At 40.2% G+C, this 24,490-nt stretch overlaps 1 protein-coding gene across 1 annotated transcript in view; it reads right to left on the reverse strand.

Annotated features, from left to right (window-relative positions):
- Positions 1-24,490, reverse strand: part of DNAH5 (dynein axonemal heavy chain 5) — a 332,345-nt gene that overhangs the window by 138,312 nt on the left and 169,543 nt on the right. Inside the window, exons 32-39 of the mRNA XM_008975442.5 lie at positions 21,874-22,030; positions 18,758-18,970; positions 17,851-18,075; positions 16,295-16,467; positions 7,528-7,706; positions 6,958-7,145; positions 6,442-6,636; positions 507-641 (exon numbers count right to left, since the gene is read on the reverse strand). Coding sequence (XP_008973690.3) covers positions 507-641; positions 6,442-6,636; positions 6,958-7,145; positions 7,528-7,706; positions 16,295-16,467; positions 17,851-18,075; positions 18,758-18,970; positions 21,874-22,030 — 1,465 coding nt within the window. The remainder of the gene's footprint in view (positions 1-506; positions 642-6,441; positions 6,637-6,957; positions 7,146-7,527; positions 7,707-16,294; positions 16,468-17,850; positions 18,076-18,757; positions 18,971-21,873; positions 22,031-24,490) is intronic.

Raw genomic sequence — 24,490 nt, forward strand, 5'->3', positions numbered from 1 at the left:
TTAAATTTGAAATTAATAGCAGGTTTGTGAATTGGAATTTGGTGTATACTTTTAATTTAAAATAAAAATCTATCATTTTGTCACCCTTTACGTAGATCCACAGATAGTGGGCATTGATTATCAGTCTCTATTGTGAAATAATAGTGTGAAACTATCACACACTTGTAGAATTTACACATTATTTCCTACCAGGCTCTACCAGACTCCAAAGGTGAGATTTGAGTTCTAAAACACAAAAATGATTCAAGGTATTTGGCATCTTAACATGTGTATTTTTTTAAATCCACTGCAATTCTATTGGAATAGGCACATTTTGGAGTGGATAGGAATCATTACCCAAAAAAATGTCTGAAAAAGTATAATTTAAAGTGATGCTCTCCAGCACTTTATCTGACAATTAGGCATTTTAAATGAGCATTTTAAATAAATATTTTGAAGTCTCATGTATGGGCAGTTAGTTTAACTGATATCCAAGTAGATGGAACACTTCCATCTGTGAGTCTTACCAGTTTAGAAAGATTCATGTCCCGTAGTACACGCATGACAATCGTGGACTCTGTATCCATTGGATTGGCTCTTTTTGCTGCTCCCAAGGTCCGAAGAACTGACAGAATGTTACGCAGGCCAAAGTCATAATGAACCTAGAGAATGTGAGATACATTGGGCTTATTTTCAACATTAAAATACTTGCAGAAGCCATATGAATCTGACAGAAATTATATTCACAATAATGAATAAATGCTGATTTTCCTTCAGAAAATGCACACACACAATGGGGTAAAATATTTCTATATAGATATACTTTTTGAGCAAATAGGGAATATCCCAAAGAGTCCTCCCATGTGCCATCATTAGCTTAAGCCCTTAGATCAGAACTAGCTGCTACAGCTTGGCAGGGAAAAAGGAATAAATTTCTTCTTGGAATACAGACATCCCTTTGAGCTTATTCTTAATCAATCATACATAAGGAAATTTGCTCATATCTCTACAGTTAAAATTCAGAACCAGAATTAAACTAGGACTGCACTCATGACTGTCATATACATAGAGATATATGTGCCTTTTTCGTGATAAGTAAGAAGACAGGAGAATCGGGGAGAAAAAAAGCACCCGCGCTTCAGGATTACCTGAAGGAGGAAGGATAAGGACAAATTAGAAAGCTAAGCCCCCAGCTTTGTCATTCCCTTACTAAATATTTACAAAAGCTCAATTATGTCAAATTTCAGCATATATAAAGTGAATAATCAAAATTTAATTGTCCAATTATTGTGAAAAACAGTAAGGTGGTTCCTCAAAAAATTAAAAACGGAATGATATGATCCAGCACTCCCAATTCTGGGTATATAGCCAAAAGAATTGAAAGAATGTTCCAGGCACAATGGCTTACACCCATAATCCCAGCATTTTGGAAGACCAAGTGGGGCAGATCACTTAAGGCCAGGAGTTCGAGACCAGCCTGGCCAACATGATGAAACCCCATCTCTACCAAAAAATTACAAAAATTAATCAAGTGTGGTGGTGTGCACCTGTGATCCCAGCTACTCAGGAGGCTGAGGCATGAGAATCACTTAAACCCAGGAAGCAGAGGTTGCAGTGAGCCGAGATAGCACTTGCACTCCAGCCTGGGAAACAGAGCAAGACTCTGTCTCGCAAAAAATAAATAAATAAATAAATAAATAAATAAATAATAAAAGCATGGTCTCAAAGAGATATCAGCATATCCATGTTCATAGCAGCACCATTCATGATAGCCAAGAGGTGGAAGCAACCCAAATGTCCATTGACAGACGAAAGGATAAACAAAATGTGGTATATACATATAACAGAATATTATTTAGCCATAAAAAGAAAGGACATCCTGTCACATGCTAAAACATGAATGAACCTTGAGGACATTATGCTAAGTAAAATATGGCAGTCACAAAAAATCAAATATTATATGATTTCATTTATATGAACTATTGGCAGTAGTCAAATTCATAGAAACAGAAAGTAGAATGATGGTTACCAGGAGCTAAGGGAAGAGAAAAAGAGAAGTTGTTGTTTAGTGGGCACAGAGTTTCAGTTTTTCAAGATGAAAAAGTTACAGAGATCTATTTCACAACATTGTGAATATACTCAACATTATTGAATTGTACACTAAAAATGGTTAAGACAGTAAATTTAATTTTATATGCTTTTACCACAATAAAAAAAATGTATAGGAAAAAACTACAGTTTTCTGCTAAGGTAATTGGGAGCAGTATGCCTCACTTAAGACTGGTCATTTGGAAGATGGAGCACATAAAAAATATTCAAATTGAGTTTCCACCTTCAGGGAATTTAAATTCTAATAAAGATAATAAAATAGAAATGTGAATAAACTTGTATAAAAGTAACAATGACTTAAAAGTGTTGGTGAGTAAAATTAATCATGGGAAACTTCCTATCAGAGTTGGATGCAGTTAAATCTGTGGGCATGAAGGGAAAGTCACAGAATGTTCACCAAGACATCAGTATGAGTCCAACTATTTTGCACACATTGATGTATTACATTTCACAATGATCTTGTGAACATGGGTGGTAGGAGTGAGGGAAGTAGTGAAGTGGTAGTGAAGATAAGAGCAGGAGCCAGTGATGTGGGAAGTTTTCTCCATTCAAGAAACAGCATGGAAAAAATATTTATTTGAAAGATAAGTGATATGGTTTGGCTGTGTCCCCACCCAAATCTCATCCTGAATTGTAGTCCCCATAATCCCCATGTGTCATGGGAGGGACCAGGTGGAGGTAATTGAATCATGGGGGTCGCTGCCTCATGCTGTTCTCATAATAGTAAGTGAGTTCTCATAAGATCTGATGGTTTTATAAGGGGCTTTTCCCCCTCTTCACTCAGCACTTCTCCTTCCTAACACCACATGAAGAAGAATGTGTTGCTTCCCCTTCTGCCATAATTGTAAGCTTCCTGAGGCCTTCCCAGCCATGCTGAAGTGTGATTCAATTAAACCTCTTTCCTTTATAAATTACCCAGTCTCTGGTATGTCTTTATTAGCAACAGGAGAACAGACTAGTAAATTGGTGCCACATAGAGTGGGGTGCTACTATAAAGATACCTGAAAATGTGGAAGCAACTTTGGAACTGGGTAACAGGCAGAGGTTGGAACAGTTTGGATGGCTCAGAAGAAGACAGTAAAATGTGGGAAAGTTTGGAACTTCCTAGAGACTTAGAGGGCTCAGAAGACAAGAAGACATGAAAACGTTTGCAACTTCCCAGAGACTTGTTGAATGGCTTTGAGCAAAACACTGAGAGTTATATGGACAGTGATTTCCGGCTGAGGTGGTCTCAGATAAAGATGGGGAACTTGTTGGGAACTGGAGTGAAGGTCACTGTTGCTATACAAAGAGACTGGCAGCATTTTGCCCCTGTCCCAGACATCTGTGAAACTTTGAACTTGAGAGAAATAATTTAGGGTATCTGGTGGAAGAAATTTCTAAGTGGCAAAGCTTTCAAGAGGAAGCAGAGCATAAAAGTTTTGAAAATTTGTGCCCAATGATGCAATGGAAAGGAAAACCCCATTTTCTGAGGAGAAATTAAGCCAGCTGCATAAATTTGCATAAGTAATGAGGATTTGAATGTTAATCACCAAGACAATGGAGAAAATGTCTCCAGAGCATGTTAGAGACTTTCATGGCAGCCCATCCCCATCACAGGCCCAAAGGCCTAAGAGGAAAAATGGTTTCCTGGGCCAGGTCCAGGGTCCCCCTGCTGTGTGTAGGCATGGGACTTGGTGCCCTGCATCCCAGCCACTCCAGCTGAGGCTAAAAAGAGCCAGCATATAGCTCAGCCCATTGCTTCAAAGGGTGCAAGCCCCAAGCTCTGAGAGTTTCCACATGGTGCTGGGCCTGCAGGTGTGCAGAAGACAAGAATTGAGGTTTGGGAATTTCCACCTAGATTTCAGAGGATGTATGGAAACACCAAGATGTCCAGGCAGAAGTTACCTGCGTGGGTGGAGCCCTCATGGAGAACCTCTGCTAGAGCAGTGCAGAAGGGAAATGTGGGATTGGAGCCCCCACACAGAGTCCCCACTGAGACACTGCCTAATGGAGCTGTGAGAAAAGGACCACCATCCTTCAGATGCCAGAATGGTAGATCCACTGACAGCTTGTACTGTGCACCTAGAAAAGCCACAGATACTCAACATCAGGCCATGAAAGCAGCCAGGAGCGTGGCTGTACCCTGAAAAGCCACAGGGGTGGAGCTGCCCAAGGCTTTAGGAGCCCACCTCTTGCATCAGCAGGTCTGGATGTGAGACATGGAATCAAAGTAGATCATTTTGGAAATTTAAGGTTTAATTACTGCCTTATTGAATTTTGGACTTGCATGGGGCCTGTAGCCTCTTTGTTTTGGCCAATTTCTCCCATTTGGAACAGGTGTATTTACCCAATGCCTGTACCCCCATTGTATCTAGGGAGTAACTAACTTGCTTTTGATTTTACAGGCTCATAGGCAGAGGGGACTTGCCTTGTCTTAGATGAGACTTTGGACTTAGACTTTTGAGTTAATGCTGGAATTAGTTAAGACTTTGGGGGACTGTTGGAAGGGCACGACTGTATTATGAATTGTGAGGACATGAGATCTTGAAGGGGCCAGGGGCAAAATGATATGATTTAGCTGTGTTCCCATCCAAATCTCATCCCAAACTGTAGTTCCATAATCCCCACATGTCACTGGAGGATCCCAGTGGAAGGTAATTTAATCATAGGGGCGGTTACCCTCATGTTGCTCTCATGATAGTGAGTTCTCATGAGATCTGATGGTTTTATAAGGGGCTTTTCCCCCTCTTCACTCAGCACTTCTCCTTCCTGCCACCACATGAAAAGGACGTGTTTGCTTCCCCTTCCACCATGATTGTAAGTTTCCTGAGGCCTTCCCAGCCACGCTGAAGTGTGATTCAATTAAACCTCTTTCCTTTATAAATTACCCATCTCAGGTATGTCTTTATTAGCAGCATGAGAACAGACTAATACAATAAGAATGAGTGAGTGAGGGCTCCAACAAGCAGAAGAAACCAAGAATGTTGGAGACAAAATGTTAGGGTCAGACTAACCAGAAAGGCTCAATGGCCAGAGCCAGAAGAGTCTGTGTGTGTCTGAACACTCATAGGAAAAGAACTTTTTAGTAGGAATGTAATTAGGTTGAACCTGTGGGTATAAAAAGTAATAAAGATTCAAAGAAGTTTGAAATTAAAGCCTAAGTGATAAGATGGAACAAAGATTATATATGTTAGGAAGTGTTATTCATGTTATAGTCTCATGTTTATTGCACTGTGTCATTATTTAGCATATATTTCTAGTAATTTTTACTGATATGTACTAAAAAATTGTGGCATGATGCCCACCTCCTGGTGGTCATGTCCTTATATGATATCACCTTGAGACTAGGCAGGACCTGTGATTTGCTTCTTCTAACTAATAGAATACAGCAGAGACAACAGGTTGTATGTGATTATGTGTGTGTGATTATGTGGTCACATTAGATTAGACTGTAGGACTCATTTGGCTGAAACCACTTTCCTTGCTGACTTTGAGAAAGTAAGTGGTCATGTTGGGGAAACCCATATAGCAAGGAACTATGCACAGCCTGTAGGAACTAAAGGTGGCCTCCAGAAAATAGCCAGCAAGAAATCGAAGCCCTCAGTCTTACACCCTCAACTAACAGAATTCTGCTAACAACCTGAGTGAGCTCAGAAGTAGATTGTCCCCATATGAGCATCAGATGAAACCACAGCCCCAGCCAATACTTTGATTGTAGCCTTGTTAGACACAAACCACAGGACTCATTTCAGCTAACTCCTGACCCACAGACACCATGTAGTAATAAATGTACGTTGTTACAAGACACAAAGTTTGTGGTATGATTGTTAAATGACTGTTATGCAGCAATAGATAACTAATGCAGAAGTATATGTTTAATTCCATGACTTTTAACTATGAAACCTCATGATGCCTGAACCTGCTACCCTAAACAATCGAGGAAACTAGCAAGAAGGCTGCAACATATAAACAAGACAGTTAGTAAACCTTGGTCAAATACTCAAGTGAGCTTAGAATGAAGAAGAATAAATCATTGGGAGGTTCCTACAAATCATGAAAATACATAACACATATAACAATGAATCTATAAGTGGTATAAACAGCCAATGTTAATATCCATAAGTCTCTGGCTCTTAATCCAGTGCAGATAATATTCACTTCATTTCTATGCTGTAAATATTAATTTATTTAAATGTACTTCTTAAAAAAACTATGCATATAAAATTATTTTTGTAGTAATACACCTTTCTACTCAGTGTCAATAAAATCCTTTGTCAACAAGCCCAGTCTAGAATTTCTCAAAATGAGAACATTCTGCTGAATAGAAAAATGAAACATGCCTAAGTGCATAAGACCTCCAGGATGACACACCTGCTTAGAAAGCTGCTCCTCACACAGTTTGTAGAGCGTGAAAAACTTCCTGGCCAAAACAACATTGTCAATGAAGCCACAACTAGCCAACTTCACCCTTATGATAATCTGACGGTCAGGCACCATCATGGCCACTGAGCGGAAATTAATCTTCAAGTTTTCAGGGAGTTCCTGCCGTCCGGCATAGCCAGGATTCTAAACATAAAATAAAGCCCAAGGATGAATGATGCAATCAAGCACACATCAGCATCATATTAAAAGATTCATTATGTACACACAACAAATCTGGAATGACAACCAGGGAACTCATTTACATATCTCAATCTCGTTTTACCTGGACAGGCTAAGTCATGAGCTATTCATATGATCTTTGCTTAACACCAAAAGGTTTTCAAAAGGAGGTAAAGTTACAATCCCAATTTCCATTCAGGAAAACAGATGACATATGACCAGGGAGATGCATGAAAATTGTGATAAGAAGGCTGAAATTCAGTAGCTTTTCTAGCAGCTCCTTACCATGGTTAAGAAAAGCCCAAATTCAGGGTTCATAGTCACATTATCTCCATCAGTAAAGATAAAAGACTTTTTGTGCTCCTTTTTACATGTCAGAATAATGGAAATTTGCTGGGCTGCAACCGAGAGAACTGGTAGATCAATACGGTTAAATTCATCAAAACAACCCCAGGATCCAGACTGTGCCAGTCCTTCGAAAGGAAATTAAATGGAAAATCCAATTAGTATATAATTTTAGAAAACCAAGAAAAAGGATATTATGTAGCTGCTAAAATGAGCCAGATGTAAGTTCATTCAAAAGTAAAGTGCAACAAATAGATCTATGCATCAAGTGACCCAAAACAGCTCAGAATTTGGCACTTCACCTGTAAACACCCAAGATAAAGGAATATCAAAAAAAGTCAGGAGGAAGTAACATTTGGTCCACACAACCTGGCAAGATTGAAGATTTTCCAAAAAATTTTACAAAGTTGAAAAAGATTCTAAAATGTGGCCAATTGTTGAAAACAAATTTTAGCAAAATATTCCACCTTGGCTGCAATTTCTCACCAGATTAAAAAATATAACCCATACCCTTAAAAATCCGTCCAAGTCCTCGGAAATCCATCTGGTCTGAACAATTGAAAACCACGACGTATTTCCCGAGGCATCGTCCCATGTCTTTAGTGGTTTCTGTTTTGCCTGTGCCTGCAGGTCCGGCAGGGGCTCCCCCCATGCTCATTCCCAGAGCTTGAGCCAGCGTGATGTAACATCTGCATGGGTAGAAACATCACTAGAACCAGCCCTCAGTCACCTGGAAATACTTCTGAGACATCACAGAGGCATGAAACGCACACAAGATTAAAAAACAAAAGGCCATTGTCCCTACCTAACATTTCGAATACAACATCCTAAAACACACTTATCCTTATCAATGTTAACATATGTTGAGGAAAAGGAGGGGGTAGTCTATGATCAACTAAGTTTAAAAACTCCTTAAAAGGTTAAACAGGTTTCTTTACTGCTGAATTTTTCAGGCTTTCTTATCATAATATGCAGAGAGAATCTCCAGGTATAAAAATAATACATTGCATTTCCAAAATGTATTTGGCAACATTTTCGCAGAAATCTACCCCCATCTAAAATGTATATATTCTGTGAAACAGATCGGGATCCTTTCAGATAGATTAATCCCCTTTTGAATCTAAGAGTTGGCCATTTGATGTAGTTGGGATTTAAAACACACACTGCTAAATAATCACACCTTGAATCTATTTCTGTGAGTATCTACTAACCTTGCACATGCTTTCAATTGCATCTTACTATATGAGATTAACAAATAAAAGATTTGGTGAGAGAATACAAGAATGCCTGCAAAGGAAAATTTTTCACCTGATAACTTGCAGATGAATTACTTGTTTGCCAGCACCACCTGGTGTTACCAAAGGAGACAAATTATAAAGTGGTGCCATGTAGGGTTTTCTTATGGCCAAACTATAAAGCATTCATCCGGACTTGAAAAAGACTTCCAAGGAAATGAAGTGACTATCCAGCCTGAGCAGTGGAAATGAACACTGAGTGCACCAGCTGGGGGTGGTTCCAGGTTCTCAATGTTACTGGAAACGAGTGCTATAAAGGCAAGTAAATGACTCAGCCCTTAATGTATGCAGAGTCTGGATACAGAGGAAAAGATCTGGGCATGAAATCAGGAGAATGCCTGCTCTCACTTTTACTCTGCCTTTTAACCCAAGGTATTATTTCTCCTGTTGCATTTTTGCCATCCCTTCCAAAGCAGAGTCTGTAACAACAACAGACACCACAGTGTGCTCCACATGCATCATCTCGTTTCATCCCCAGAGAACCCTGGAAGGAAGCTACTGTTCCTTTCCCCCACTGTATAGAGATAAGGAAAAAGGCCACAGAAATTGAGTGACTTTTCTCAGGACTACGGCAGGACAGCTGAGACAAGCCAAGTCTTCTCACTTCCCAGCTCTGGGACAAGCCCACTCTATCCGGGAAAGAAAAATAACTAATGGGCACTAGGCTTGATACCTGGGCAATGAAATAAACTATACAACAAACCTCTATGACACAAGTTTACCTGTGTAACAAACCTGCACGTGTACCCCTGAACTTAAAAATTAAAAACTGAAAAAAAAGATTAAATAAAATACCAAACACAAAAAAGGGACTACATCTCCATCAACTCTGATCACTCGGCTGCTATGTTATGCAGACCCTTGTTACAACTGAGACCACTGGGTTTATATTTAAACTGAACAAGTAGCAAGTTGCTTCAAACAGATCAATCCTATTTACATGAAAAGCAGGTGGGCATGCCTGGAGACTTCTCCCTGGCTCAGCTAGGTGGGGCTTCAGATCCACTGCTACACTGGTGCCCAAACTGCCTTTCGGTGACAAGCATGGATCTGTCACAGCATCTCCCTGTGTGTCTAGAGAATTCTACATGTGAGTGTATCTCCCTTCTTGCCTCCCTTCTCTGCTTTCCTTTCTAGTCTATCTATTGGCTACTTTCAAAACCGTTTCCATTCATGAACAGTGTTTGAACTTTATGTGTTTTAGTTGCTTGTGGTCAACTCCATTTTAGTTTTATAACCTTCAGTTAAACTGCGATAAACTCTCTGCGGTCAGGAGCTAGGTTTGGTTCACACTTGTACCCTCAACTACTTGCCTAACCCCTGGCACCTTGTACTATATGAACACTGGTTGAATAAATGGCTTGCGCTGATCCAGCCATTCATTCTTATCTGGTCCCTCCTGTCCCAACAGCTACAGGAATTAGAGATGCAGAATGTGACCCTGATGCCAAATGAAAAGCAACCAACCCCATGACCCCAGGGCTCATTAGCACTCGAACTAACCAAATCTATCACCAGCATTCATCGTAACTATTCATAGCACTGTCAGTGCATTTTGTCACAGGTAAACCAGAAATGGTTTCAACTCCTATTGGTTCTAAACTGCTGAAAAGTTTCCTAAGAAACAATGGTACGTGCATCAGCAGAGTACATTTCTTCCTTGAGAACTTGGTTTAGTTACAGACTCTTTGATTATAGGGCATGTTTAAGGAGAAACCAAAGACAAGGTTGCTAAAGAATGTGTTATCCAAAAAAAAAAAGAATGTGTTATCATAGGCCAAGCACAGTGGTTCATGCCTGTAATCTCAGCACTTTGGGAGGCCGAGGCGGATGGATCACGAGGTCAGGAGTTCAAGACCAGCCTGGCCAACATGGCAAAATTCCATCTCTACTAAAAATACAAAAATTAGCTGGATGTGGCGGCACATGCCTATAATCCAAGCTACTCAGGAGGCTGAGGCAGGAGAACCGCTTTAACCTGGGAGGCAGAGGTTGCAGTGAGCCGAGATCACGCCACTGCACTCCAGCCTGGGCAACAGAGTGAGTGAGACTCCTTCCCAAAAAAAAAAAAAAAAAAAAAAAAAGTGTTATCAGCAATTTTGACAAGCAACAGTGATAGCAAGAATAATAATAATAATAACAAACATTTGCTGTGTCACGCCCTGTGCTGGGTACTTACGTTGCCTCTAGTCCACACAATGATTCCCAAACAAGGGAATGAGGGAGGTTAGGTGTCTTGTCCAACACTACACAGCTGCTAGGGGCAGAGCTGAGCAGTCAGCACTCAGGCAAAACTCACAGAAGCTGTGGGAATGTCAGAGAAAGGTACAAGTCCTGTGCACATTTCTTATCAAGCAGATAAGATGCCTCCATCAGCCCTCAATTTCCTCTGCCTTCTGCTTAAGTGACAGCAGTAGTCAGGACAATTCTAGTCTTCATTAAAAATACTACGAGTTTTGGAGACAAGTGCTGTATGTTATCATATTATAATAGCTATTTTATCATCTGAAATGTCTGCAACTCTGTCCACATGGCATTGAGCTTCCCAGAATCCAGGGAGCTGCCACAGCTGTTAAATTCACAGGTCAGTCAGTGAAGGGCTGACAACATGTCAGTGCCTCCAGCATTTGACTTTTTAAAAGTACTAATTTCAATGAGGAGTTTTCTCTTGCAAAAGGGAAGCAAATCTTGCAGTGGAATCTCAGTTACTATCGAAAATTAATAACTCACTTCCCACATAATCAAGTTGGTTAAAGAAAAATAAACAAATGGGCATTTAGGGTAAACAGACAAACTTCAGAATCCCTTTACTTACATACTTAAAAATACTTATTTTGCTTTTAAAGTTCTCAGTTTTTTAATATAAAAAAATACAAGACAATGAACACAGTGGAAGAATCAAATTGCAGAAAAGACTGTAAACTATGATACCTATATGTGAAACTGAAAAAGGATTTTAATATCTAAGCATCCACAGTTTTCAGAGGGATAGAAAATAAACTGTTGATCATTTTTAAAAATAGAAAAGTTTTCCCTCCCACACATGCTACTTCATGTTCTTCTGTACCATGTAAATTTTTCACCATTAAGATGCAATTTTGGAAATAATCATTTCTTTCATTTATTCAAGAACTATTTATTTAGCATCTGTTATGTGACAGAACAATTCTAGCAAACAAATCACATGAAGCCCATGCACCAAGGATAAGAGGGTTATGAGATTTGGAGATTGCGGGAGGTTGGGAGACCCTCTGAGGTGACTCTCTAGCAGGGGACTAAAGGAAGAAGGAAGCAAGCTATGCCACTATTGAAGGAAGAGGGTGCCAGGCCAAGTGTATAACGAGGGCAAGGGCCCTGCGGCAGGGCTGCGCCACAGCTGTGCAAGGAGCAGGTGGCCTGAGCTGAATGAGGATAGAGAAACAGAGAAGTAGCAGAGGCCAGATTGTACCAGGCCTCACAGGCCCACGTGAGGACGTTGGCTTTTACTTTGCATGAGAAGGAACCATGGGAGAAGTTTTGGGGCAAAGGATCTGACTTACATTCTGGTGTCTGAACTGAGAACAGACTGTACGGGGACAACAACAGAGGCAGGGAAGCCAGTTAAAACATTGTCAGAAGGATGCAGGTCAGGATAAGAGTAGTAATGATTCCTGTAATCCCAGCACTTTGGGAGGCTGAGGAGGGCAGATCACCTGAGGTCAAGAGTTCAAGAACACCCTGGCCAACATGGTGAAACCCCGTATCTACTAAAAATACAAAAATTATCCAGGCATGGTGGCACGCACCTGTAGTCCCAGCTACTCAGGAGGCTGAGGCAGGAGAATCACTTGAACCTGGGAGGTTGCGGTGAGCGGAGATCGCACCACTGTGACCCAGCCTGGGCGACAGAGTGAGACTTCTTCTCAAAAAAAAAAAAAAAAATAGTAGTAATGATATAGAAATAACTGTAGGCAGATAAAGAGGGTAAAAGGAGTCCTCGGTAAGGTTTGTTTCTTTTAATGAAAGTGGCTCCGGAAACATTTCTTTTCTAACAGAAAAGCGTCTTAAAGAGCCAGGCCGGCAAGCTTTGATATGCAAATGCTGGTGATTAGAAACTGGGTCCATCCAACAGGGCAATTCCCACCCTCTTCTCCTTGTCACCACGTGCGCCAAGCATCATGGCTGCCTCCAGATAACTCCATGTGTGCAGGACATCATTGCGATCTGCATTTACATATTAAAAGGCTGGGGTTGGAGGGCCAGTTTTTTCGAGGGCTACATGAATGACACACCTGGTCAAACCAAAACCCTAAGCCCTATGTAAATCAGACAACGCCTCCTCCAGCCTCCTAATATAACCTACTGTTTTCCCCTATTTACGTGGTTTTTCTCTCTCTGCTCAGAGCACCCCTCCCTCTGTCTCTGTACTGGGGAGCTTTTTCCTTCTTTCTTGCCTATTTAACTTTCCACCCCATGAAACGACTCCACGTGTGTCCGTAGTGTTTATCTAATCGGCACAAGGCAAAGGACCCTGCTGTTCCTCCAGTCATCGGAGCCATACCAGTAAGGCAAAGGGGTGAAAATGGTCACATTCTAGAAGGAACCTGAAAGCACTGCTGACCAAATTGAAGGTAGATTATTGGATAATGAGGTGAGAGAGAAGGAAGGGCTTCAGGGTTACTCCAGGGAGTGTTGGATTGCCCATTTGGAGGTGATGTATTCACAGGCTTCAGGGGTTCAGACATGGACATCTTTTGGGGGCCATTATACTTACTATCACACTTCCCCCCATCATTCTGATAAAATGGAATGGCCACTTGCTCAAATGAAGACAACAACAGGAGGGCACTTTTGTGAGGCTGATCAAACACGCTAAGGTTAAATATACTGTAAGCAACCAACAGACACGTCACATAGGCAAATACGTATGTGTGTCTGGAGTTCGGGAGAGAAGCCCTGGTTTGAGGCAGAGTTTGGGGTTTTTGAAGCCATGTGAGATCACCTAAAGAATGAGTAGAGGTGGAGAAGAGATGAGCCTGGCAGTTCTATGTTTAAAGGTCAGAAAGATGAAGAGGAACGAGTAGAAACAGGTACAAAAGGACAACCAGACCACTGGGAGGAACCAGGTGAGTGTGGTGTCCTGGAAGCCATGTGATGAAAGTGTATCAAAAAGGAGAGAATGATCAACTGCTCCCATGCAGCTGATTGCTCAAGAAAGACGAGATTCAGGAAAAAACACTGGATTTAGCAAGAGGTCTGGGTGACTTTCAGGAGAGCTGTTTTATCAGAGTGATGCGGAAAGTATGACAAAACAATGGTCCCCCAAAAATATGTTCTAATCTCTGCAACCTGCAATCTGTAAACATCTTACCTTCCACAGCTAATGGGACTTTGCAGATGTCATTAATGTTAAGGACCTTGAGAAGAGGGAATTATGTTGGATAATAAAGTGGACTCAACCTAATCTCATGAGTCCTTAAAAGCAGAAGAGATAGGTAGAAGAGTGGGTCAGAGACACGAGACAGAAGAAGGAGGGGAGATTCAAAGCACGAAAGGCACCTGACCCACCACTGCTGGCTTTGAAGATGAGGGAAGGAGTCAGGATCAAGGAACGTGGTAGCCTTCAGAGGCTGGAACAGCCCTGAGCTGACCTAAGACAATGGGGACCTGGGTCATTCAACCAGGAGGAAAGGAATTCTGCCAACAACTTGGAAGAGCGGGAAACAGAACTCAGTCTCTGGGAAGAAACACAGCCCTGCGGACACCTGATTACAATCCCGTGAGACCCACATCAGACTTCTGATGGACAGAACTACAAAAAGAACACATTTGTGTGGTTCAAGCTTCTAAATTTATGGCAATTTGTTATGGCAGCAATACAAAGTTAGCAGAGAGCCTGAATGAAGTGAGTTGAAGAAAAACAAGGTGGAGAGAAACTGTGCTTTTGAGGGGTTTTGAAGGGAGCATGGAGTGGGAAGGAAACCAGGACAATCACGGTAGGGTTCGCTGGGTAGAAGCAATCTCAGCATGGTTGTGTGTTGATGAAAAGGATTCAGTAGAAAGTGAAAATGGATGTTGCTTCCAGAGAGGAAATCCTGGGGTCAGTGGGGGTGTTGGCTTTGGACAGCGAACCTGGAGAGAAAGCAGCTGCATGAGAACAGGCACCCAGGTTAACGCACATGGTGGTGGAGATGAATGCGTCTATCTTCTCAAAAAAAAAAAATGAAATAAGGCCTTCGGTGGAGACAGAGGAAGACAAGGAAGTGCTGGAGACTTGAAAGGCAGAAGACATAAAATAACCACATAAGCATTTTATGAGAAATTCCTATTTGGGAACTCCACTTTTTTTTTTTTTTTTTTTTTTTTTTGAGCCGGAGTTTTGCTCTGTCACCCAGGCTGGAGTGCAGTGGCGTGATCTTGCCTCACTGCAACCTCTGCCTCAGGTTCAAGCGATTCTCCTGCCTCAGCCTCCTGAGTAGCCAGGACTATGGCCACATGCCACCATGCCTGGCTAATTTTTTGTATTTTTAGTAGACACAAGGTTTCACCATGTTAGCCTGGATGGTCCCCATCTCCTGACCTTGTGTTCCACCCACCTCGGCCTCCCAAAGTGCTGGGATTACAAGCGTGAGCGAGCCACCATGCCCAGTCCATTTTTTTAATGAACATTATTTCTAATGGGCAAATCATCATTGTATATTATTATGGGGCACAATGTAATGTTATGTTATATGAATACAATATGGAATGATTAACGCAAGCCATTTGACAATAATGAGCATTCAGTGCATCCCTGAAGCGAAAATATACAATGTAGTTGATATTACAAAGTTCAAATTAGACTAAGCAAATCACAGAATATTAGCCCTGCAAGCACCCTTAGAGACAACATAGCTCAGGGTCCCCAGCCCCCAGGCCACAGACCAGTATTGGAGCTGAATGAGGACAGAGTATTGGTCCATGGTCTGTTAGGAACCGGGCCACACAGCAGGAGGTGGGCGGCGGGCAAGTGAGAGAAGCTTCATCTGTATTTATAGCCACTCCCATGGCTCACATAACTGCCTGAGCTCTGCCTCCTGTCATATCAGCGGCAGTATTCTCATAGGAGCACAACCTTTATTATGAACTGCACGTGAACCCTATCGTGAGCTGTGCATGTGAGGGATCTGGGTTGCCCACTCCTTACAAGAATCTAATGCCTGATGATCTGTCACTGTCTCCCATCACCCCCAGATGGGACTGTCTAGTTGCAGAAAAACACACTCAGGGCTCTCACTGATTCTAAATTATAGTGAATTGTATAATTATCTCATTATCCATTACAATGTAATAATAGAAATAAAGTGCACAATAAATGGAATGAGCTTGAATCAACCCGAAACCATCACCCACCCCCTGGTCTGTAGAAAAATTGTCTTCCACGAGACCAGTCCCTGGTGCCAGAAAGGCTGGGGACCACTGGCTTAGCTCATCTTACAAATGAGGAGACTGAATCTAGGGAGGTTGCAGTGGCAGGTGTCACTAACACAACTTGTAAATAGCAGGCCAAGGGAAGAATTAACACTCTGGAGGCCTTTCCAGTGCCCTCTCCCAACTTTTACCTGCATTGATACTCAATTTCTTTCCTGCTTAAAAAAAAAAAAAAGAAAATCTTAATTGTCTCCTAGTAAGAACAGATACTCAAGCAGCCCCTGCAAGGCCCACTGTGATTTGCACCTGACAACACACAGCAATTAATTCCCTTTCTTGCCCATTCTGTGTCCACACAGTGTTTACACATTTAAACTCTGCCTCTATAAGACTGAAGGCAAAGGAAGCAAGGTCTGTGTCAGTCACAAACCTAAATCCCATGTGAAAAGAAAGCTGATAATAAAGCTAAAAATACTAAATTTCAAAGGTTTTAGTATAAAGAGCCTATAAACCCCAAGAGACTTTAAGCAAAAATCCCCTGAGCAACTCGAGAGAATAAAAATGGTGGGGGTTGGGGAGAAGGGTTCCATCACCTGTCTGTAAGTGGAGTTATTACAAGCCTGTCAGTGCAGCCTAAAAATTCATTCTGGTATATGAACGCCACATCTGTGATGTGAATCATCATCTTGTCAGAATCTTCGTTAAAGTAAAATCTGCACTGTTTCAGCCACTCAAAGTCCATGGGACTCTTGATATGCATATGACACTGAAATTCAAAAGGTATATTTTAGAGCTCTGATGAGAATCACTCATTAAATATACACGTTATTAGCATTCATGTAGATCATAAAGTGAAATAAATGAAACTCACAGACAACCGAACTATTTCAGAGGTGTCAACTATATCACCAGCCAAGCCATTCATATATTGATCAGTAAAAAAGAAACTAGAAGATATAGGAATAAGAAAACTCAAGTGAAACCCCTAATTATGCCTCTCCAATTTAAGTGCCTTTACGTATTTTAATAATAAGATATTAATTTCTTAAATTTCACCCTGACATGCCTAATGCTATAGTCCTCACCATGAAATATAATCTATGAAAAGCATGTTTTGACACACAAAGACAGCAATAAACAATCTCATTAGGAAAAAGACATCTCTTAAGACTATAACAAAGTACGCTGTCGGGGTTTTTTAATCCAGTAATTATTTTTCCCAAGAATTACACTGGGCCAAAATTTCTAACATCTAAATGACAGGCCATTGCCTGGCAATGCTTTTGTCCAGATTTTTTAACCAAAATTTTAAGCCACTTTCATCATTTTCTTTGACAAAGAAGAAATCTAAAATTAGCCTGAGCCCTTTATTCCTCGGAAAGGTAAGTAGTGTGCTTAACTATTAAGACAGGAGATTAGCACACAATAGCTTTGATGTGCTGCCTTTACTTCCATTATATCAGGACCAATCTTTCATAATCTTTTTTACATAATGGGATGAGACAAATCCAGAAAATTATTATGAAAATAAGAGCTTTTTGCCTCTAATTTATTTTATAGTAGAGGACAAATTTCACTTCTTTTTATTTCCCATTTTCTATAGCTACACAACTCTCTTTTCCCACCTTGTTCTCTATTTAAAAGCAAAAATGTGTGACACCTGAATGTCAGAAGCTCTATTAGGAAAGGCCATTTGCAATCAATGACATAAAATTTAGCAAAACTTGTTAAGAATGTGATTTTTCAAAAGGCTTAAGGGAAGTCCTAAACAGCTCTACTAAGCAATATTACTAATAATTTTCATAGCAAGAAACTGGTGATCTTCAATTAATAGGTAAAAAGCAAAAAAGATGTATGAAGGCTTTTCAGATGCTACATGACAATTTTAACATTAAAAATCATCACGTTAAAACATTTTTGAATAAAGTCTAATTGCCTCAATAACATCTTAGTATAGATCATCAGAATATGACTTACGTTCAGTTAAGACTGAAAAGAAAGCTGATAACAAGCTCTGATTACAAACATGATTCTTTGCCAGAATTTAATTTTTTCCTTGAATTCAATCAAACTAGTTCTACTGGGTAAATGCAGATAGTGTCTAGAATTTGTTTTTCTCTACATGCCACAGCATTTATAAAGAATTTACCAGGTCATCAAAGATATCCCTTTGGTGCACATGAATAGTAATCAGAGTCTCGTATTTCACTCGTTCCATGGAACTCAGATCCCTCGTGGTGACGTCTATCAGTGTATTGAGTAGCTCCAGGAAAGCCTGATTAGTTTTCTGCATGATTTTTTTATCAAACTTGGCATTTCTAAGGGCTTCTTCTGAATCCCGTGTCCATATCATCTGAATTCCTAATAATCCAACCTTATGGAAATAAAAAAGGCTTCATGAATTTGTATGGCATATTTATGTATTTAAATAGAAATACAACGTGATCAACAGCTGTGATTGTTACACAAGTGTAAAGCCATGATTACATCAACTTTGATACCTTTTTTCATAACCTATGGAAATTCTATTTCTTATCATTTTAAGTCATTTATGTTGAAGTCACGTTTCTCCCTAGATTTTAAGTTGCTTGCAGGCAAAGAATGTCTGAAACTTGCTTTACCCAAACGAGCATAATGTTGAGACAGGGTAGATGCTCACCAAATTTTTATTAATCACAGTAACTAAGAAAACATTGTTTCCTGTATTTTAATGCTGAATCTATTTTTCTTTTTTTAGTAAAGTGTTCAATCAGTACATTTTCATGATTTTTGTACATTGTTACATCAAAAGATTGATTAGGGAAAAAACCGTTTTAAATTAAAGACAATACATCAAATATATCTATAACCCAAATACACATTTAAGTCTATAGATATATGACCATATAATCTGTAGTTAAAATCTGAAAGGTTAAGTATATTTAATGGGTCCTTATGAAAATCTTAATACTGGTCTAGAGTTAAATTATAGCCATTTTTGAAGCTTACAATAGGTAATGTCTGAGATTTAAAATGACTATTTTACAAAACATACTTTCAAATTTCAATACACTGACCTGAGCAGGGAAGGATGAAAGAAATTCAGTTAGTTGGAAACCTGTTTCTTGAATATTTGCCGCTGCCTGGCGAATCACAAGATGCAATGAGGACTGAGATTCTTCCAAAAGAGAATTAAGCCAAACTTCCACATTGCCCTCTGCCATGACAGGTTTATCCAATTCAATCGTCTCACCCTCTTGAGAGGAAATTGACAGAATTCGATCATAGATCTATGTTAGAAACCAAAAAAAAAAAAAAAAAAAAGCTATAGTCATATAAAAAGTAAAAACCAATTATTGACTTGTCCTTCCCAAAGAAAGTAAAGCTACAGATTATAAAATACTGTAAAAGCCAAATATAAACTACTTCAAAACAATAAAAAAAAAGCCATGAAATCTAAAAGGCAATACAAAATCAATTCCAGGCCGGGCACAGTGGCTCACACCTGTAATCCCAGCACTTTGGGAGGCCGCTCTAGGTGGATCACCTGAGGTCTGGAGTTCAAGACCAGCCCGGGCAATATGGTGAAACCCTGTCTCTACTAAAAATACAAAAATTAGCTGGGCACGGTGGTGGGCGCCTGTAATCCCAGCTAATTGAGAGGCTGAGGCACGAGAATCACTTGAAACCAGGAGGCGGAGGTTGCAGTGAGCCGAGATCGTGCCATTGCACTCCAAGCTGGGCAACAAGAGCGAGACTCCGTCTCAAAAAAAGAAAGAAACAAACAGAGCGAGAAAGAAAGAAAAGAAAAGAAAAGAAAGAAAAGAAAGAAAGAAAGAAAAGAAAAGAAAGAAAGAAAGAAAAAGAAAGAAAGAAATCAATTCCAAATAAACCATACTGTAAGGGGGGAAACTTATTTTTAAAAGAAATATTTAATACAAATATGACGATTTTTAAAATCTCTAAAGTTTCTCAAATGAAATGAGGCTTCTAAAACCTAAAGTGCTGTACTAAGTCCTCCTTAGCCGTAGACAGAAGTGATCTACCAAAAAGCTAATGAGGCTTCAGTTTCAGGGCCCCTCACTTACACAGACCCTTTCCAAGGTCCTGAATATGAATTTGTATTTATAATTTTACAAGATTTAGCACCCACACAACCAAAATCTGCCCCCGATTGTAGAAACCTTATGGCAGGAGCAACAAAAAACAAAAGCAACGCGATCTTAAGAAACAACTGCTAAGAACAAAGGCTAAAAGTCTGTGGGCATTTAATTCACAAAAGGGAGCTACACAGTAAATAAGATACTGAAAGACACTTAAATTATCTTCCATACAACTTGAGACAGTGAGAAGCTTTGCTCTTGGACCATGATGTCCTAGTGCCATGGCAGAGGATTTAAGCGAAACATCAGGAAGAATTTTCTGATGAATTTAGTCCCTTCTTTCAACCCACACATCCCATAAAACAACAAGAAACATTTATTTTTGAACCATTAAAATCCATCCTGTTTTCCTTCCTCTCTGTCCCCTCTAACAAAGCCTTGTTACAGCTGTTCAGCCTTTTTTATCCTGATTTTGCAATGGCTTCTTACACTGATTTCCTTGCCCCCTTTCATTCCGCCTCCTACACTGTACCAGAGAATGTTTCTGAAACACAAATCAGGTCACTGCCCTGCTTAAACACCTCCCATGGCTTTTTATCATGTTCAGGATGAAGCTGAATTCCGTAATGTGATGCACCTGGCCTTTGGAATCCTGCCCATCCCCCTTCTCTGTTTGCTCATGGCTCCCTGTTGTGGGTTGAATTGTGTCTCTCAAAAAGATATACTGAAGTCCTAAGCCCTGATACCTGTGAATGTGACATTATTTGGGAATAGCGTCTTTGCAGATGTGATCAATTTAAGATGTGGTCACCTCTAGCCTCCAGAACTTTGAGAGAATACATTTCTGTTGTTTTAAGCCACAGCAGCCCTAGGAAACTAATACACTCCCTCACACATCCACGCTGCTGACATCCTGGGCTTCCCACACTTCCGAGCGCCCACACTTCCCTTGCACATGCTCTTCTTCTGACCTGACCATACTTCCCTTCTTCACCTGCAAGGTGATATTCTACTTACCTTCAAAACATCAGTGCAAATTTATATTCTGCAGAAAGCCTTCCCCGACACCCCCATACAACCAGGTTCCCTGATGGGCATTCTCACGTTCTTTGTGCTTAATGAAGCACAATAATAATAATTCAAGTCCAAAATTATCAGCAATTTAATTGCCCAATTTCTCTTGAGTGTTAAGTACATAAAACTGACTTCAGTGTTGATCATGATACACTCTTCCTGGGAACCCCAGGCCAGCATCATGTCTCTCAGACAGCAAGAAGCTTGACCTTAACAAGTGGCTTCTAATTGCTTCGAATGGAATAGCTCTAACACTCCCTAACTGGACTCTGAAGGCTACTTGTTTACTTCCCTGTCTCCTCCACCACAGCACAAGTTCATGGAAGGTTAGCGTATTCCCAGTGTTAAGCATGACATCTGGAACATGGTAGTTGCTCAATAAATGTAACACCACATGCTAGGATGAAGAAATGGATGTTACTAGGGGTTTGTATGAAGCACCAGAGGGAAACTGAATACAATATCTAACAAGAAGAGTCACTTTCCTAGGGAATTTGGGTGGAGGGATGGATTAGACAATAGATTTCGGCAGCTGTGCAAGTGTAGTCTCTGTCAAGTTAAATGACCTATCGTGAGTCTCATGCAGCTTCATGATTCTATACACATGGAAGTGTTAAAAAGACAAAAACAGTTTGAATAAAGTATGCCAAAACCAGATTAAAACAATTACATCATGAGGGCAATTCCATTTAGTTAAGACACTATTTTATGAACAGCTGGTTTTTCATCTTGTTGGATTTCTGACTAGTTAACTTGGTGTGTAAAATCATGAATGCTACATAAATGCATTCTTAATCCTAAACTAGCATTTTTTAAATTTGAATCTACACTTTGGATAGTAAGAAATTACACAGTTCTGAAGGTAAATTGGGCCCCGAGATTTGTTTTTAGTCACTGGCCAAGAGCTAATGAACAGGGAAGCAACTCTTGTTATAAACCCGTTTTCGAAGAGCTACTTAGACAGTTGAGGTTCGAAGGTACGGTGATTGTTGGCCTGCCATTAGAATTAGGCGAACCTTTTCGTGGAACTTGACAGATTTAATGTTGTCAAACACGTTCAGCAAATGGGCCTGTATAGTGTGGGAGTCCGACGCCTGCCCCAGAATCTCTAGAAGAGCAGGATCTGAGACGAAGAAAAACCGAGGAAAGCACAGTCGTTTTTTCTCCAAGTACCTACGAGGAGAGGAAAAACATAAACCTTTATAACTACACAAAGCTGGTCATTCAAGGAATAAATTAACCTGGATGGGAAAAGGGGAGAAGATTGTGTGACTTGTGACAATCTGATTTTCCTACGTGACTTCTCACTGTTTTTAATTTTTCAATTTTTTAAGAATGTTTTCAAATAACATTCCACATTCTGATGGAGAAATAATTTTTTCCCAAAATTGGTGGCAGAATTCCCTCATTTTTCACAACTATAATGTACACATTTTGCACAGTCTGGAAAATCTTGTATATACTAGGTAGAGAGTCAGATAAAAACACTATGTAGAGAGTAAGATAAAAACACACCCAGGCAGGTTTTGGTTTTGGGTTTGGGTTTCCAAGCCCAGCACTGTGCCATCTAAAAGCTCCCTACAATACTTGAAATTGTGACTTAAAAGAGAATCCAATGAATTCGTCATCCAAGCAGAAGCAAAACCCAGCTGTGACGAGCTCCATGGAAAAGCTGTGGCACTTGTCTCTGCCTCCAGGAGTTTCCAAAATCCACTGAATGTTCCCAATCGCTGACCTGCTTTTAGCCGAGCTTTCATTTCTATATTTGCTTTCTGTTATGGTCATTCCTGATGTTATGGATATGTGTATTCTGTTGTTTTCTTAACTATAGCTCTCTATCTTCATTTTCTAACATATTTTGTTATAATTATGATGCTTTTAATTGTACTTCTTTTTTAAACTTTACCAGCTTTTTTAATTTTTATTTTTTTTAATTTTTGCTCTTCCCTTATCATTAGTATTATTATTCATTTTAGCCTTTTTCGACTTTTTTTTTTTTAGACAGAGTCTCAGTCTATCACCCAGGCTGGAGTGCAGTGGCATGACCTTGGCTCACTACGACCTCTACTTCCCGGGTTCAAGTGTTTCTCCTGCTTCAGCCTCTGAAGTGGCTGGAACTACAGGCCTGTGCCACCACGTCCAGCTAATATTTTTTTTTTTTTTAGTAGAGATGGGATTTCACCATGTTAGCCAGGCTAGTCTCTAACTTGTGACCTCAAATGATCCATCTGCCTCAACCTCCCAAAGTGCTGAGATTACAGGCATGAGCCACCACACCTGGCCCCAACTTTTTATTTTAGGTTCAGGGGTACATGTGCAGGTTTGTTATACAGGTAAACTGCATGTTGGGAGGTTGGTGTACAGATTATTTCATCACCCAGGTAATAAGCATAGTACCTGATAGGTAGTTTTCCAATCCTCACCCTCCTGCCACCTCCACCCTCAGGTAGACCCCAGTGTTTGTTGTTCACTTCTTTGTGAACATTGTATTACTTATTTCCTGTGTAAAATTATAAGGAAACATTTCTGTTTCATAACAGCAGAATTCACTTTCTAGGAAAAATCAAGTCTTTACTAGAGGATTACTTGGATCAGAAACCGGAGCCTGATGGCAACCTCCCAGGGCATGCATGAGGAGTGCTGGACAGTTCACGATTCATCAACTGCTGGATTCGTTTTGCTGAGTGGGATGTCCAGGCTGAGGACAAATATGAGCTACATTCCTCAAGACAAAGGAGGGCACTCATTGAGAAAAAGGCAAAGAAAAGAAGGAGATACAAAGAGAGGGTCATGCTAAGTAAGGAATTTGGGAAAGAAATGGACATGTGTACAGGGATGACCATGGATAAGCCTGGGCGTGTGGGTTGAAATCATTCTATCCAGCTCTCACAGGATCCTCAGTAAAACAAGCTCTTGCAGCGATAGGAGTTGTTCACTTTGGACATGAGACAGCCTGTAGAGTCTATTTTCTTCTATTCCCCCTCACTTTCTTAAAGTCTTACTTAAATGTTTGTAATGTTTACTTTTGTTTTAGCTAAAAAACTAAACTTTTCTCAGTTTAAAACTACTAATTCTGTTATTTCAAATATCCCAATCCTTATTTGAATAACTGTGATGTGTTTGTTATCTTCCTTACAGTAGCCCGGTCTGATCCTGGTGAGGAATTGGGTCATGTTTTCTGTCCCGTTAGACCAGTATGGAAGGAGGCTGTGGTGTGTGACAGCCAAACTCCTGTGACGGTATAGAGAAGATACCTTATCTTCACGGACACAGTATGATTGCCGCAACTCCAATTACGATCTGACCTGTGTAAAGACCCTTCCTGTCCATGCTGATTCTCGACAGCTTGGGAGGGTGTTGCTTTTGTATAAGTATGATTTCTCAAATGTCTATACAAGGCTTACATATATTGCTTATAACCTCTTCTCGGTAACAAAATCAAAAGACACGGAAAGCTCAGTTAAAAAAAAAAAGTGTGAACAATTTTAGAGTAGACATATTCTCTGCAGGGTTATGAAATAATGCCAAAATGTTGGGTGACAGAATAGAATATGTTCATGGTAAAAAGAAAGAATAAAAAAAGAGAAAAATAGGCCGGGCACAGTGACTCGCACCTGTAAGCACTTTGAGAGG

This window comes from Pan paniscus, chromosome 4, assembly GCF_029289425.2.
Source record: "Pan paniscus chromosome 4, NHGRI_mPanPan1-v2.0_pri, whole genome shotgun sequence".
Lineage (NCBI taxonomy): Eukaryota > Metazoa > Chordata > Mammalia > Primates > Hominidae > Pan > Pan paniscus.